This window comes from Pristis pectinata, chromosome 1 (genome assembly GCF_009764475.1).
Source record: "Pristis pectinata isolate sPriPec2 chromosome 1, sPriPec2.1.pri, whole genome shotgun sequence".
In the NCBI taxonomy this organism is placed as follows: Eukaryota; Metazoa; Chordata; class Chondrichthyes; order Rhinopristiformes; family Pristidae; genus Pristis; species Pristis pectinata.
In genome coordinates this window covers 135,961,503-135,974,207 of record NC_067405.1, presented here as the reverse complement: position 1 = coordinate 135,974,207, position 12,705 = coordinate 135,961,503, and the positions used below count along the sequence as shown (strand labels likewise).

At 36.5% G+C, this 12,705-nt stretch overlaps 1 protein-coding gene across 2 annotated transcripts in view; it reads left to right on the top strand.

Moving 5' to 3' along the window:
• LOC127570152 (YLP motif-containing protein 1-like) overlaps window positions 1-11,204 on the top strand; it is an 88,148-nt gene extending 76,944 nt beyond the window's left edge. For both annotated transcript variants that reach the window (XM_052015405.1, XM_052015399.1), the window contains exons 20-22: window positions 6,068-6,201; window positions 8,612-8,790; window positions 10,841-11,204. In XM_052015405.1, the coding sequence (XP_051871365.1) occupies window positions 6,068-6,201; window positions 8,612-8,758 (281 nt within the window). In that variant the 3' untranslated portion in view covers window positions 8,759-8,790; window positions 10,841-11,204. The remainder of the gene's footprint in view (window positions 1-6,067; window positions 6,202-8,611; window positions 8,791-10,840) is intronic.
• Window positions 11,205-12,705: the final 1,501 nt, after the last annotated feature.

Here is a 12,705-nt window from a genome sequence, read left to right as displayed (position 1 = left end):
GCCCCATCATTCGATCATGGCTGATTTTTTTTTCCTCTCAACCCCATTCTCCTGCCTTCTCCCCATAACTTTTGACGTCCTTACTAATAAAGAACCTATCAATCTCCACTTTAAATATACCCAATGACTTGGCCTGCACAGCCGTCTGTGGCAAAGTATTCCACAGGTTCACCACCCTCTGGTCCTAGACTTTCCCACTACTGGAAAAATCCTCTCCACGTCCACTTTATCCAGGCCTTTCAATATTTGGTAGGTTTCAATGAGATCCCCCTCATCCTACTAAACTCCAGCGAATACAGGCCCAGGGCCATGAAACGCTTCTCATATATTAAGCTTTTTATTCCGGGGATCATTCTCGTAAAACTCCTCTGGACCCTCTCCAATGCCAGCACATCCTCCCTTAGATATGGGGCCCAAAACTGCTTTCAATACTCCAAATATGGTCTGACCAACGCTTTATAAAGCCTCAGCATTACATCCTTGCTTTTAGATTCTATTCTTTTATATTCTAGTCCTCTTGAAATGAATGCTAACATTGCATTTGCCTTCCTCACTACAGATTCAACCTGCAAGTTAACCTTTAGGGAATCCTGCACTAGGACTCCCAAGTCCCTTTGCACCTCCGATTTCTGAATTCTCTCCCCATTTAGAAAATAGTCTTAAATGGAACAGCACCATCTTTCTCACTCAGAATAACTGAACACTGTTGTGGCATGCGCACCATTTATTTCACTTCTGCATTTCTGTTTGAATGTAAACATTCAGTGCAAAGGGCCATAGACTCTAATGATGATTCCGAGGGAAGAGGAATTGTCAAGATAATGAACAACCTGAAGACATTGTCCAACCTCATGGGCACAGACAGGTTTCACTTTAGGATACCCAAAATACTTATTTGGTGACATTGGGCATCTTCTTTGCATCTTGAAATTCTTGGAAATGTAGATTGCTGGAGTAATGAAAAAAAAATCAATATATAGAAAGAGTACTATACAGCCAATGTGATAACTACCATAAGAAGATTCATGCCCTGAATTAAGAACAAATGATGAAATAACCACCTAAAGAAATATGTAATCTTACAAAGGTGCTGACACATCTTATTCAGAGGGAGAACATGTTAATTTGAACTGCTGAGTTGCCTTAAAAGATACTAAATCTTGTTGACAGTGAGGGTCTTAGGGATGAGAATCAAGAGCACTAGAGATGCTAGAAATCTGAAATAAAAACAGAGAATGCTGGAAAAACACAGCAGGTCAGGCAGCATATGTGGAAAGGGAAACTGTTAATGTTTCACGTTGAAGACCCTTCATCAGAACTAGGAGAGAAAACAAGTGAGTCTTAAGTGGCGGAGAAGGTGAAGGAGGGCAGTGGGTGGAATAAAGGGGACGTGTCATAGATTGAAATGATGTAAAGATTGAATCACGAAGGAGCATAACTGCATGTTATGGCTATATCATTTCAACCTATTGTAGATTCAGGCAACCACTACTTTTGGGGGGGGGGGGCGGTGCAAGTTGAATTGCATTCCTAAAAAAACAGGCCACCTCGTCTTTTCCTGTAATACAAATCCCATAATCTGCCAGCATCAAGAAACGTGAGTTGATAGCTACAACTAAACATCTGAATTGAAGGATAGCAGAAGCTGTGAAGGTTCATACTGGAGAAAAGGCAAGAGAATTTTCAACATTCCAAAATCTACAGATAAGATAATCAATATGTTGAAGGCACAGAATTTAAAGTTGACTGAGCCTCAAATTTAGATGAAAAACGGTGAGAAGACAACTAAAATGTAATTATGCAGAGGATAGTGTCTGGTTTGGACTTAAAAGTGAGGAAGTATGCTGGTGTATTCAAGAGGCAGCTGCATTGCATAGGTAATTTCAAGAGAGATTGATTTGTAAGAGTAAATCAAGAGGTATGATTTTATCTTCATTAGTCTGGTGCACGGGACTACAATTACATATATACAGATTGTGTTCTTTCAATTGATGACTGGCTTTCTTGTAAACCGAACTAAAACTGATTTTGTAGTCAGCAATGAAATCTGGATGTTACGTTTACTTTTCTGGACTATTGGATTTCTGTGACTTCGGGGGATCTGAAATATCACATTGGCAACAAATCTCTGGTCGTGGCAGCAAAGGAGATACAATGCACATTTAAATGATTTAAAATGGATGGTTACGTGGTTGGAGTTGGATTAAACTTCACATCAGATCGATAGGTTTGTGGATAATTCTTGCTGCCAGGGCATTGAGAATCTTCAACCAAAAGTGGGAACATTTTGTAGTTTATCACTTTTATTGGTATTGTTAAAATAATAACTTCATGCTTTTTTTGTGTTTAAATGACTTTGTTGATTTCAGTCAAAAAAACAGAAGCCCTGATATATTGGTTTAATCTTATAATAACCTTGGGAATGTTATTCACTGAAGCAGTCATTGTTTTATTAGATATAAGCATGATAAGTGAACCCAAATGTTTTTGCTGCTTATATATGCTTAGAATAATTGGACGTAAGTGGGATATTTAACTTGGAGTGTTGAATATGCATACGATGAACTTTTGGTAATGAATGGGATTAAAAGAGAGCAGAGGTGGAGTCAGCAAGTGTTTTATAGAATATGAGTTATTAGACCTACACAGATGTCAGAAATGAATGGGAAATCTTGGGTAGATATTCTGATTTTGCTTATTGACCCTGTGGAAGAGGTCTGCAGACTTTTTAGTCTTAAAGAGGTTCAGTTGGTTTGGTAAAATGTGGAAGAATAGAGTTTCTTGGACAAGTTGTTCCTTTTTTCTTTTGTTCTTTATTTGTCTTTTAAATTGTTGACAGCTTTGAAGATTTAGTCTTCCTGTTACCTATTCTAAAATATAGTAAAATTGTTCCCATCTTTGCTAAAAATATTCCCTAAAGCACTTGACTGCATTGTGCAAATAAATAAAGCATAATAATAATAACTTTTGGTATATTCACTAATTTTTGCAGAAAATATAGTACCCTGTTTCAGATAGAATGCAAGCCAATAGATGAGTGTCTTGTGGCATATATTGTTTCTCAGTTCCAGTAACCTGAGTTTGCTTCTGACCTTGGGCACTGCATGGGTTTCCTTTGGATGCTCTGGTTTCCTCCCAAATCCTAAAGATGTGCTGCTAGGTTTATTGGCTACTGTAAATTTCCCATTACTGTAAGTAAGTGGCAAAAGAATTTTAAATAAAAGTGAGAAGTAGGTGGACATGTGAGAAGGAAATGGACTAATGGGATACTTCTGCTTGGAACCAACATGATGGGCCATTCAGCTTCCTTTTGTGTTGTAGTGAGTGTGTGATTTGCTACAAATATAAACAGCTTCCCTGTTATCATTCCAATAAAAAACATATACTATGGTTGATACCCAAAGCAACCCATGTGGTTGTTAGGGGAGATAACACATGAATGTTTCTTGAATTGCTTTGAAACTTGTAATTGCAAGGAAAAATGTGAAAGGTCGTTGTTGCCCAGTTTCCGTTCCCTCATTACTTTATACAATGACAAGATTTGTATCTATCAAGTAAATCATAACTTTGAGCCTTATTTAAAGCAAACGCTCTGAAATAAATATGAAAAACATTGCCTTTTATTTTACTTCCCTAGATTGACTGGGTAATTCTACATTTTCTTATTATAAGGTGTGATTAACTGAGTGCAATGTACAGTAGAGACTTTTGCCTGATATAGTGATAGATATGTTCCAAGCCTGTTCTGGTCTTAAAGCCATGTCACATTGCAGTTTCCTAGGAAGTGGCAGATTAACAAAATGGTCATCAACATCTTAATTGCCATCTCGAGAACACCACACACAAACAATGTAGTGGAAATCCTTGGTGTCTTTAATTCGAGAACAGTTTGAAGACCAGAATCAGACAAAATGAAAGATGGAAATGGGAAATATTTTTACGATCAGTTAAAGCAGTTGTGGGGCACAATAATGGTTATTTTAGTAGACGAACAATCCAGATGCCTGGAAAATAATCCAGAGGTTTGAGTTCAAATCCCAACATGGCAGCTGGGCAACTGTATTCAATAAATTCTGGAATAAAACAGTAACCTGTATGATACTACATGACTATCATGAAAAACTCAGGGCTCACTTTTGTCCGTTAGGAAAGGAAACCTGCCATCCTTAACTCATCTAGCTTTAAAGTGAACCTTGTGTATCCCATCTCATGACAAAGTGACAGACTCTTAACTTCATTTGAAATGGCCCAGCCCAGCAGGGACCTCAGTTCAGGGGTATAAGTAATGGACTTGTCAGGGGTGCTGTATCCTCCAAATGAATAAAAATTTTTGTGGAGTTTCTTCAGTCACACAAAATGCAAACACTTTAAGTGGTGCTAATGAAGTTCTTTTAAGGTTTGCTTGTAAAACAAACGAATTATAGGATAATTCTAAAGAAAATTGCTCAAATTTGATAATATTTACATACCACCTAACTTGTTTCATGATTTATATTTCACTCCTTCATATATTTAAAAGGGAATTGTTTCAGTAAACTTTAAATCACAAGTATTAATTAGCCAGTGATGAGACTGATTAATTGTCTAGTAGCAACCTTGTGTTCGAGAACTTCGATAAGTGCAATGTGCATTTATATCTATGCTATTCAGTGCTCGATATATTCTGATAACAATAGGTTGCCTACTGTAAGCTCCACTAATATTTTCAGCATTTTAAGATTGTGTTAATTAAATGTGATGCAGGCAATCTTTAATGTTTGTATTTTCCATTTGTTTCATAGTTCCAGTACATTTAATTTTAAAAGAAATGAAACAGTTATGATCATCTTTATTGTGTAGATAATTGAACACACTGAAAAGTTTATTTTGGTAATTGGACTGAAATGGAACTTCCAAATTCCTTGAGGTTAAAATGCATTATTATATCTGTCCTTTCAGATCTATACCCTTTGATCATACTTTTGTCCTTTTTTCCCCCAAGTATTTCAGAATTTTTTTAAAACCAGTTTATACTTTGAGTTCACAGATATTCTTAAGATTGTCACCTGTTTCCCTCAATATAAAAAGGACATTTATTTCACAATATTTCCTGTGCAATAGCAATTTGTTTCATAAAAATTTGACTTTATTTGAGCCCAGGAAACGATATGCAAGTATTCTTTGTGTAAAGCAACAAATCACCTACATTGTGAATATATTGTAACCACATTATTTGGTTTAAACAGTGTTTGAATTGGCAAGCATATTGCCTGTTGGTAATGATTTTCAAAAAGTGGTTGTCATGTGGGTTCTGATTCATGATTTACTTTGGTAGTAGTGAAGCAATATGAAACACTCTCTGCTGTTTGGTGATCATGATTTATTCACAAACTACCTGCTGATGATGGTCACATAGAAAAAAAAGAGAATGTTGGAAAATTGTTTGCCACAGAAACAAATAATGGATAATTGCAGTTTAAACATCACTCAGTTTCCTCCCAGGAATGGCCACTGAATTTTTTGAAATAGCCATTCAGGAACCTCTCAGACTTCATTGTGTACTATCTGAATCCTGCAGATGGGCTTTAAAAATGAATATCCTACACAAATCATGTTTAATTTACATTTCTGAGGTACATATGTCTTTAATTCACATGCCTATCAACTCAAATTAAGACCAATTCTTATAACTTAAACTTCAGTGGAAGAATAAAAGATTTAATAGTTCAAAGACAGTGGGTTGGTTTTCTGTCCTCTCAGTGCATCTATTTGTGAAAGCTTTGTCATTAGTTGAGAAACAATATACAGGGAATTTATAATCAGTGAGAATTGTGTTGATACACAAAATAGAAACACTGATGGGTTTAGGGAAGAATCTGACTTATAAGTTAACGGACTACATCAATGATCCATTCCTTGCCATTTTCATGGCCAACCAGCCATTAAATACAGCAAGGGTGTTCAACTGTGAGCTCAACTGTAACACCATATACATGTATGTATATCTGTATGCATATATACATATATTTTTTTCATCTCGTACATTCACTCCAAGCCTGACTACAGAGCCTATGTTTTTGTTGTTCAGACAAGCTGGATGGGTTGAGGAGCAGCAACAAACGGAAGCGAGGTTGGCATGACAGTATTGCACACCAATTGGAAGATTACCTTCAGCTTCCTGATGACTATAACTCTCGCTCTTCAGAACCTGGAAAGAAACGGGTAAAGAACCTAATTGCTCCTTTTGTGTATACTTGATAGACTGATTGATTCAACATCTGAAGTATAAAGGACTTATGTTTTCCTTGAGCATTATGATTGAGCAAAAGAGAGATGAAAGCATCATGGAACAAATTTATTAATATTTTGCATATGTTTCTTATCAGGCATTCTTAGTTTAAAAAAAATGTATGTGAGAGAATACTTTTGGAGTATGAACTGCTTGTTTCTCCTCTTACCTTCAGTCTTTTCCCTGTCCAGATCTTATTTGACTCCACTGTTTCTTGGCAGCACAGTGAACTGTATTTAAAAGCAAGCTACCCACAATGGTCTCTTCCCTTCATCTCTCTGTCAGAGAACGTAGCTGGCCATATTGTGGCAAAGCCGAAATAAGAAAAAAAACATCAATTTGAGAGATCAAGCTTGGTATCTCTTCTTCAATTAGATTGTGTATCCGTGGCCTCACCTACTGAAAAGTTATGTTTGTGCTGGATTACCCTGTTTTTAGATTTCAGTGTATGGTTTTTATTTTCACTAAAGATTTTCTCAAGGCATGGTGAAGTCGCAGTGGAATGGCAGGGAATGTGAATGGAATGGAAAGGTCCTATCAGTCTTTATAACAGATTTATTTTTGAGAATTGTAAACATTTGCATTTTCAATGAAAGAACCGATTACTCATTGCCAAAGCTGGGCGGTGGCTCAGCTAGTAGAGCTGTTGCCTCACAGCTCCGGCAGAATGGGTTCAGTCCAGACCTCCTGTGCTGCCTGTGTGGAGTTTGCATGTTCTCCTCTTGACTGCATGTATTTCTTCCCACATCCCAAAAGTATTCAGCTTGGTAAGTTAGTTAGCTATTATAGATTGCCTCCAATGTCTAAAGGTAGAGTCTAGGAGGCAGTTGAAGGGAATGTGGAGGGAATAAAATGGGTTAGGGTAGGATTAGGTTTTCAAAACAAAAATGGGTGCTTGATTGTTGACACGCACTTGGTGGGCTGAGAGGTCCATTTCTGTACTGTATGACTTTGTGACATAAACTAGAGTTACCATAATATATCTAAAGAATTTGCAGAATAGGAAATCATCCATGGATGTTACATACAGTTTGCTAACAATTGAAATATTAATTCAGCAAGAACTCTTAACTGCAGAATTCAGTGGGTGAATGGAGTAATACCTTTATTATTGTAGGCCGTTATTGTAAAAATAACTATTAAATTCAAAATGCTATCCAATTAGTTTGTCTGAAAAATTATCTCTTGAGCTACTGCATCAACTTACTCGTTTATTTTTCGGGATCTAAGCATCCCTAGAAAGGCCAGCATTTATTTAGCTATTCCTAATTACCCTCGAAGATGATGGTGAACTGCCATCCTGAACAGCTGCATTCTAACAGGAGCCTGTACACTCGCTTACAATATCCGCATTCATTGTATCAAAATCTAACACCTGGTTGACGATAGTATCTGGAATAATAATTTAATATTTTCATCTTTATTTTTATCGTCCTCAGTAACAATCTCATCCAACAAGACAGGTTTCTCTTCCAGCACCACACACCTAATTAAGCTGGCTGTGCGACGTCTGTTGGAGATCAGTTTGTTCATCTTGGTTAAGGCATTTAGACCCAGCAATGATGACAGAATGCCAATATGTTTCCAAGTCAGAATAATGTGCAGCTAGGTGGGGAACATTCAGGTGATGGTGTTTCCATGAACCTTAGCCCTTGCCATCCTTGGTAGTAGAAGTCACAGGTTTGGAACAGGCTGTTGGAGTAGCCTAGGCATGTAACTGCTATGCATTTTATAAATTGTGCATATTGTGACTGTTGTGTGCTGGCGGTTGAGGATGTGAATATTTGAGGTGGTTGGTGGGACCTGGATACTATAAAACCTCTTCAGTGTTGGGGCTGGACTCATTCAGACAACTTACTTTCTAAATGTACTGTTCATGATCGAGTTTGAAACATAACAAATGACATTGTTGAGCTTCCTGAATGTTGTTGTAGCTGTACTCATCCAGACGTACTTTTCTAAGTGTACTGTTTATGGTCAAATATGAAACATGACAAATGCAAGTGTGACTGTATTCAGTCATAATAGGGTAACTTTTCTAAGTGTACTGTTTATGGTCAAATATGAAACATGACAAATGCAAGTGATGTGTTTTTTTTAATTTTGTTTTAAACATTGAAAGTTATTTCTCTATTTTTATTGTGTAGCTTTTCTCTTTTGGACATGGTAAAATTCTGCTGGAGCAGAAATCTACCAAAGAAAAACATTCCATTAAGCAAATTAACTTGCAGCACAGAATGTGATACGTGAATGTTTCTGCATAGTATTTTAGGTTACTAAAGTGCTTCAGGTGGGGAGGGAGAAAAGTAACATTTATCTGAACTGCCCCCCCATATGCTTTAGGTGAGATGGGCAGATTTGGAAGAAGAGAAGGATGCTGAGCGCAAACGAGCCATAGGATTTGTGGTTGGACAGACAGACTGGGAGAAAATTACAGATGAAAAAGGCGAATTAGCACAGCGAGCATTGAACCGCACTAAATATTTCTAAGGAAACGTTTGAATTGTTTTTTTTACAATGAGGTAAGCAGTAATCAAAATCAAATTATATTTTTAAATTGTGGCTAAAGGTGTAGGGAACTATATATTGTCAAGTAGGGGTTGACTGTATGCTTCATATTAGAAAACCAGTTGTAAGCATCCAGGCAAAGTTAGTAATCTTTGGTACAAATGCTTGGATTGAGAAGACCACCTTTCTTTAAAATAAAACGCATGCTTTTATCCCACTCTAAGTTTGTACTTGCTATAGGATTAGATAATAAAATACCGATTTTAATATTCTGGATTCTATGTGGAGAGAATATGAGGATGAATTTTCAATGGATTGAGGCCTGCCCATTTTTAAAAAGTATTTTTTAAGAAGTATGGACTAAAAAAATACTATCAAGTATTATATGGGGTGATTTTCTAAAGTGAACCGTAGTCTATTGGAGGATTAAAAATACAAGCAAGTTATCGAACGAATGTAGTTGCCTGGACAAGGAAGGAAGGATGTGGCAGAAATTGCCCAAAAAGTAAAATACTGAAAGGATCACTTTCCAATAGCAAAGGGACCGGAAGTAGAGATGGAGTAGAGAAACATAGATCTTTCAACAAGAAGGAAGGAAACACTTGGACTGACATGAGCCCACAGCCTGCAAAATCGTGACTTTTAATGTTACTTAACGATTCCCTCACAAGCCTTGTCCTTTAAGTATAGCTCCATTTCTTAATGTCACAACTCTTATCTTCTCGTTCCCGGTGCAAATGTACAGAATCTGTACATCACCTTTTTTCATAAATCAAGCCAATTTTGTCATAGAATGCATGACAATTCAGCACTGGCCTAGCCAATGCCCTCTGCAGGATCAATGCCACCATAAGATTCATAATCCTATTTATCCTGCTTTTAAATTTGCTTTCTGTAAACTCCAAATTTTTTGCCCATTGCTTCATTGAAAATTTTACTTTCCAATTCAATTTCCTCTCAATTGTGACATTTCACATAGAATTGATTGTGGCACACAACTTTAACTCATGGCCAAGTACATTCTTGCACTCTAACCCGATTTGTTGTTAGCTTGAAATTTTAATACTTGTTTTGTACCTATACTTAATGTACCTAACTTCTTCCCTTCCATTGGGTGTGCAGGGAAATAAATCAAAGCTGCAGACCACCACCATTGGAACTACTTTTCTGAATTGCGAAAACTAAAATCATTTTGTAAACAGTACACATCTGATGCTTAAGTTGAAAGTTCCCAGAAAATAAGCAATTTTCCTGTATTTTTTGTACATGGGCAAGTGAAATGTGAGCAGCAATCTGCTGCTAGCAGGACTTCTTGAGACAAAGTCTTCTACAACAATCTTTCCTGCCAAGTAATTTTACAATATGTTTCCTGAATTGTAATTTCTGTGATGAAATTTCTCCCTTCCCTGAAGGCTTTTGTAGGAGAGGTGGCATAGCACGTAGAGCTGCTGCATCTAAGCTTCAATGAACCTGGGTTCAATTCTGAACTCCAGTGCTATCTGTGTGGAGTTTGCAAAATCTCCCTACGACCATGTGGTTTCGTCCAGGTCCTTTTCTCTTGTATCCCAAAGCTGGTAGGTCAATTGGCTACTGTAAGTAACCCTTAGTGAGGGTGAGTGGTAAAAGAATAAAGGGAGTTAAATGTGCGAGAGAATAGGTTACAGGGAATTAAATGAAGGAATGCTCTGTGAGCAGATGTAGACTTGATGGGTCAAATGGCTGCCTTCATCCTAAGAAAATATGAATTGATTAACATCTCAAAAGGCCCTGTTTTCACTTTGTGTGTTTGTGCTTGTGTAGCAACAGTGCCATCACCCCATGGACATAGATGCACATTTATTAACCTGCTAACAATTTTTCATACTTTCTGAGTTAATACAGTCTCAGCTTAATGAAGGGAGACAAATATATGGTTCATCTAAGAACAAATCCCATTCATGCTATGGCTGCAGCCATTGGTAATATCAGATATTTAATAACAAATAATGTAAAACTATTCAATTTGTTTAACTGTTTTAAGTGTTAATTGGATTAAGTGTAACAATTTTTCCATTTCCTCTGTAGGCTCCGCAGTAACAGTGGAGAATAAGGGCAAGAGATCTTTCGTAATGGTTGGGCAGACAAGAAATTTCACAACTTTTGAGTTTTTTGTTTTACTGTTACACTGAATGTACGAGCACTAGACTATTGGTGGTTGACTTATCTTATTAGCAGCCTGTGAGAATTTTTTAAGAAGTTAATCGATAGTGTCATTAAAATCTAAGTTGAAACCACACTAATTGTAATCCAGTGTGTCCTGAGCCTGCTATCATGGCTTTGCTTCATCAGCTCGTTTTTTTTTTATATATTGTATTAATGTATTGTTCCTTGCTCTGTCCATACTAATTGTAATTTTAAGGAGCAATAAAGTTAACTTGAAACCATGGAACAGTTCATGTGTCTACACAGCATGGGTGTTCCAACATATGTGTGTTTATTAAGTGTTCAGCATTTCTGTTTTCACTTTGAGATATCGTACCAGCATTTTGATTTTGGCCATGGAATTCTCTTGCCAAGGGAGCACTCCAGTTTTGTTTAACACTTGGAAGAAGTTGTAGCTAGTGAGCCCATCATTTCTGATGGTGCATGGGAAAGTGCACTTCAAAGTTCTGGAGGTGTATACTTTTCCAACGTTGCCACATGTCTGGATTGTGCACAGTTCCAGTACCAGTTAAATCAATTGTTATCTTTGTGGGAAATGAACTGAGACAACTGTGAGTACCAAAAATGAGAATATTGTCTTAATAGAAATGTTAATTATTGCATTTTCTTTTCTGATGTGCTGTTGACGTCCCCCATTTACTCACAGAATGCAGCTGTGAAGAGGGGTATTACTGAGAATGAAAAGTTACAATTCAAATACATATTTGAAATTCTGCAATATTTATTCAGAGTTAAACTTTAAAATTGTCTGAATTGAAGAGAGAACTGGTTCTAAAGCATTTTGAAGCCTTATTTTGGAAAATAGCGATTCCAAAATTATATTTTTCAACAGGGAAAGGTGTGTAAATTTCCAAGTAATGAAATTCTATATGCTTTTCTGTTACTGATGAAATATTTGTGAAAATTTCAAACATACAGAAGTCAACTTCTTAACGTTAATTGGATTCAAATCACATCATAATTAATTATTGATGTAAATGTGATGTAAAACAATTAGATTTTTGTACCTGTTACAGTGAATGATATAGCAGTGATTAATTTCACTATCCAAACTTCAACTATAAACAACCAATATAATTATATAAATGTTTAAATGGTGTTACACCGTTGGACAAAAGAGATGACACTTCTGTTATGCTATTCTGCAATAACTAGAAAATACTTTGGCTATTGATTCAAGGTAATTAACAATCTTTCTTTAACACACGGGGAGTTTTTGAAAATGAATGTGTATGGAACTGTTAAATATCACCGTCACATTTTGTTAAGAATCAATTGTGGACAAGAGCTTTGTTTAAAAAAAACCTTTTAGGGTTCCCTATTGGAATTTAAATGGTTTCTTTTAAAAATGGACAGGCTATCTAGATATTGTGCTTGACATCCTTATGGAATAATTTATTGCTTAAGTAGGCATGCTTTTGACCTTCTGTGGTTTGCTTTGTCTGACCTAGAGCCAGGATAGATTTCTGACAGAACTTCTATTAATGTCCTACTAAGTCAGACACAGATAAGTCCAAGTTGACCAAAACATCATTCACCGTCTCTTTCGTCTATACTGTTGTGAATATTGTCTTTTCATTTGCAGTGATTGATTTCCACATATCCTCGGCTTGCTTCATAAATAAATATCTGAAAAACCATCCTTACATTGATGGGAAGTATTCTTCATTGGCAATTTAGGTTTGTTATATATGATATAGCTGATGTGTTCATTTCTGCATACCAGC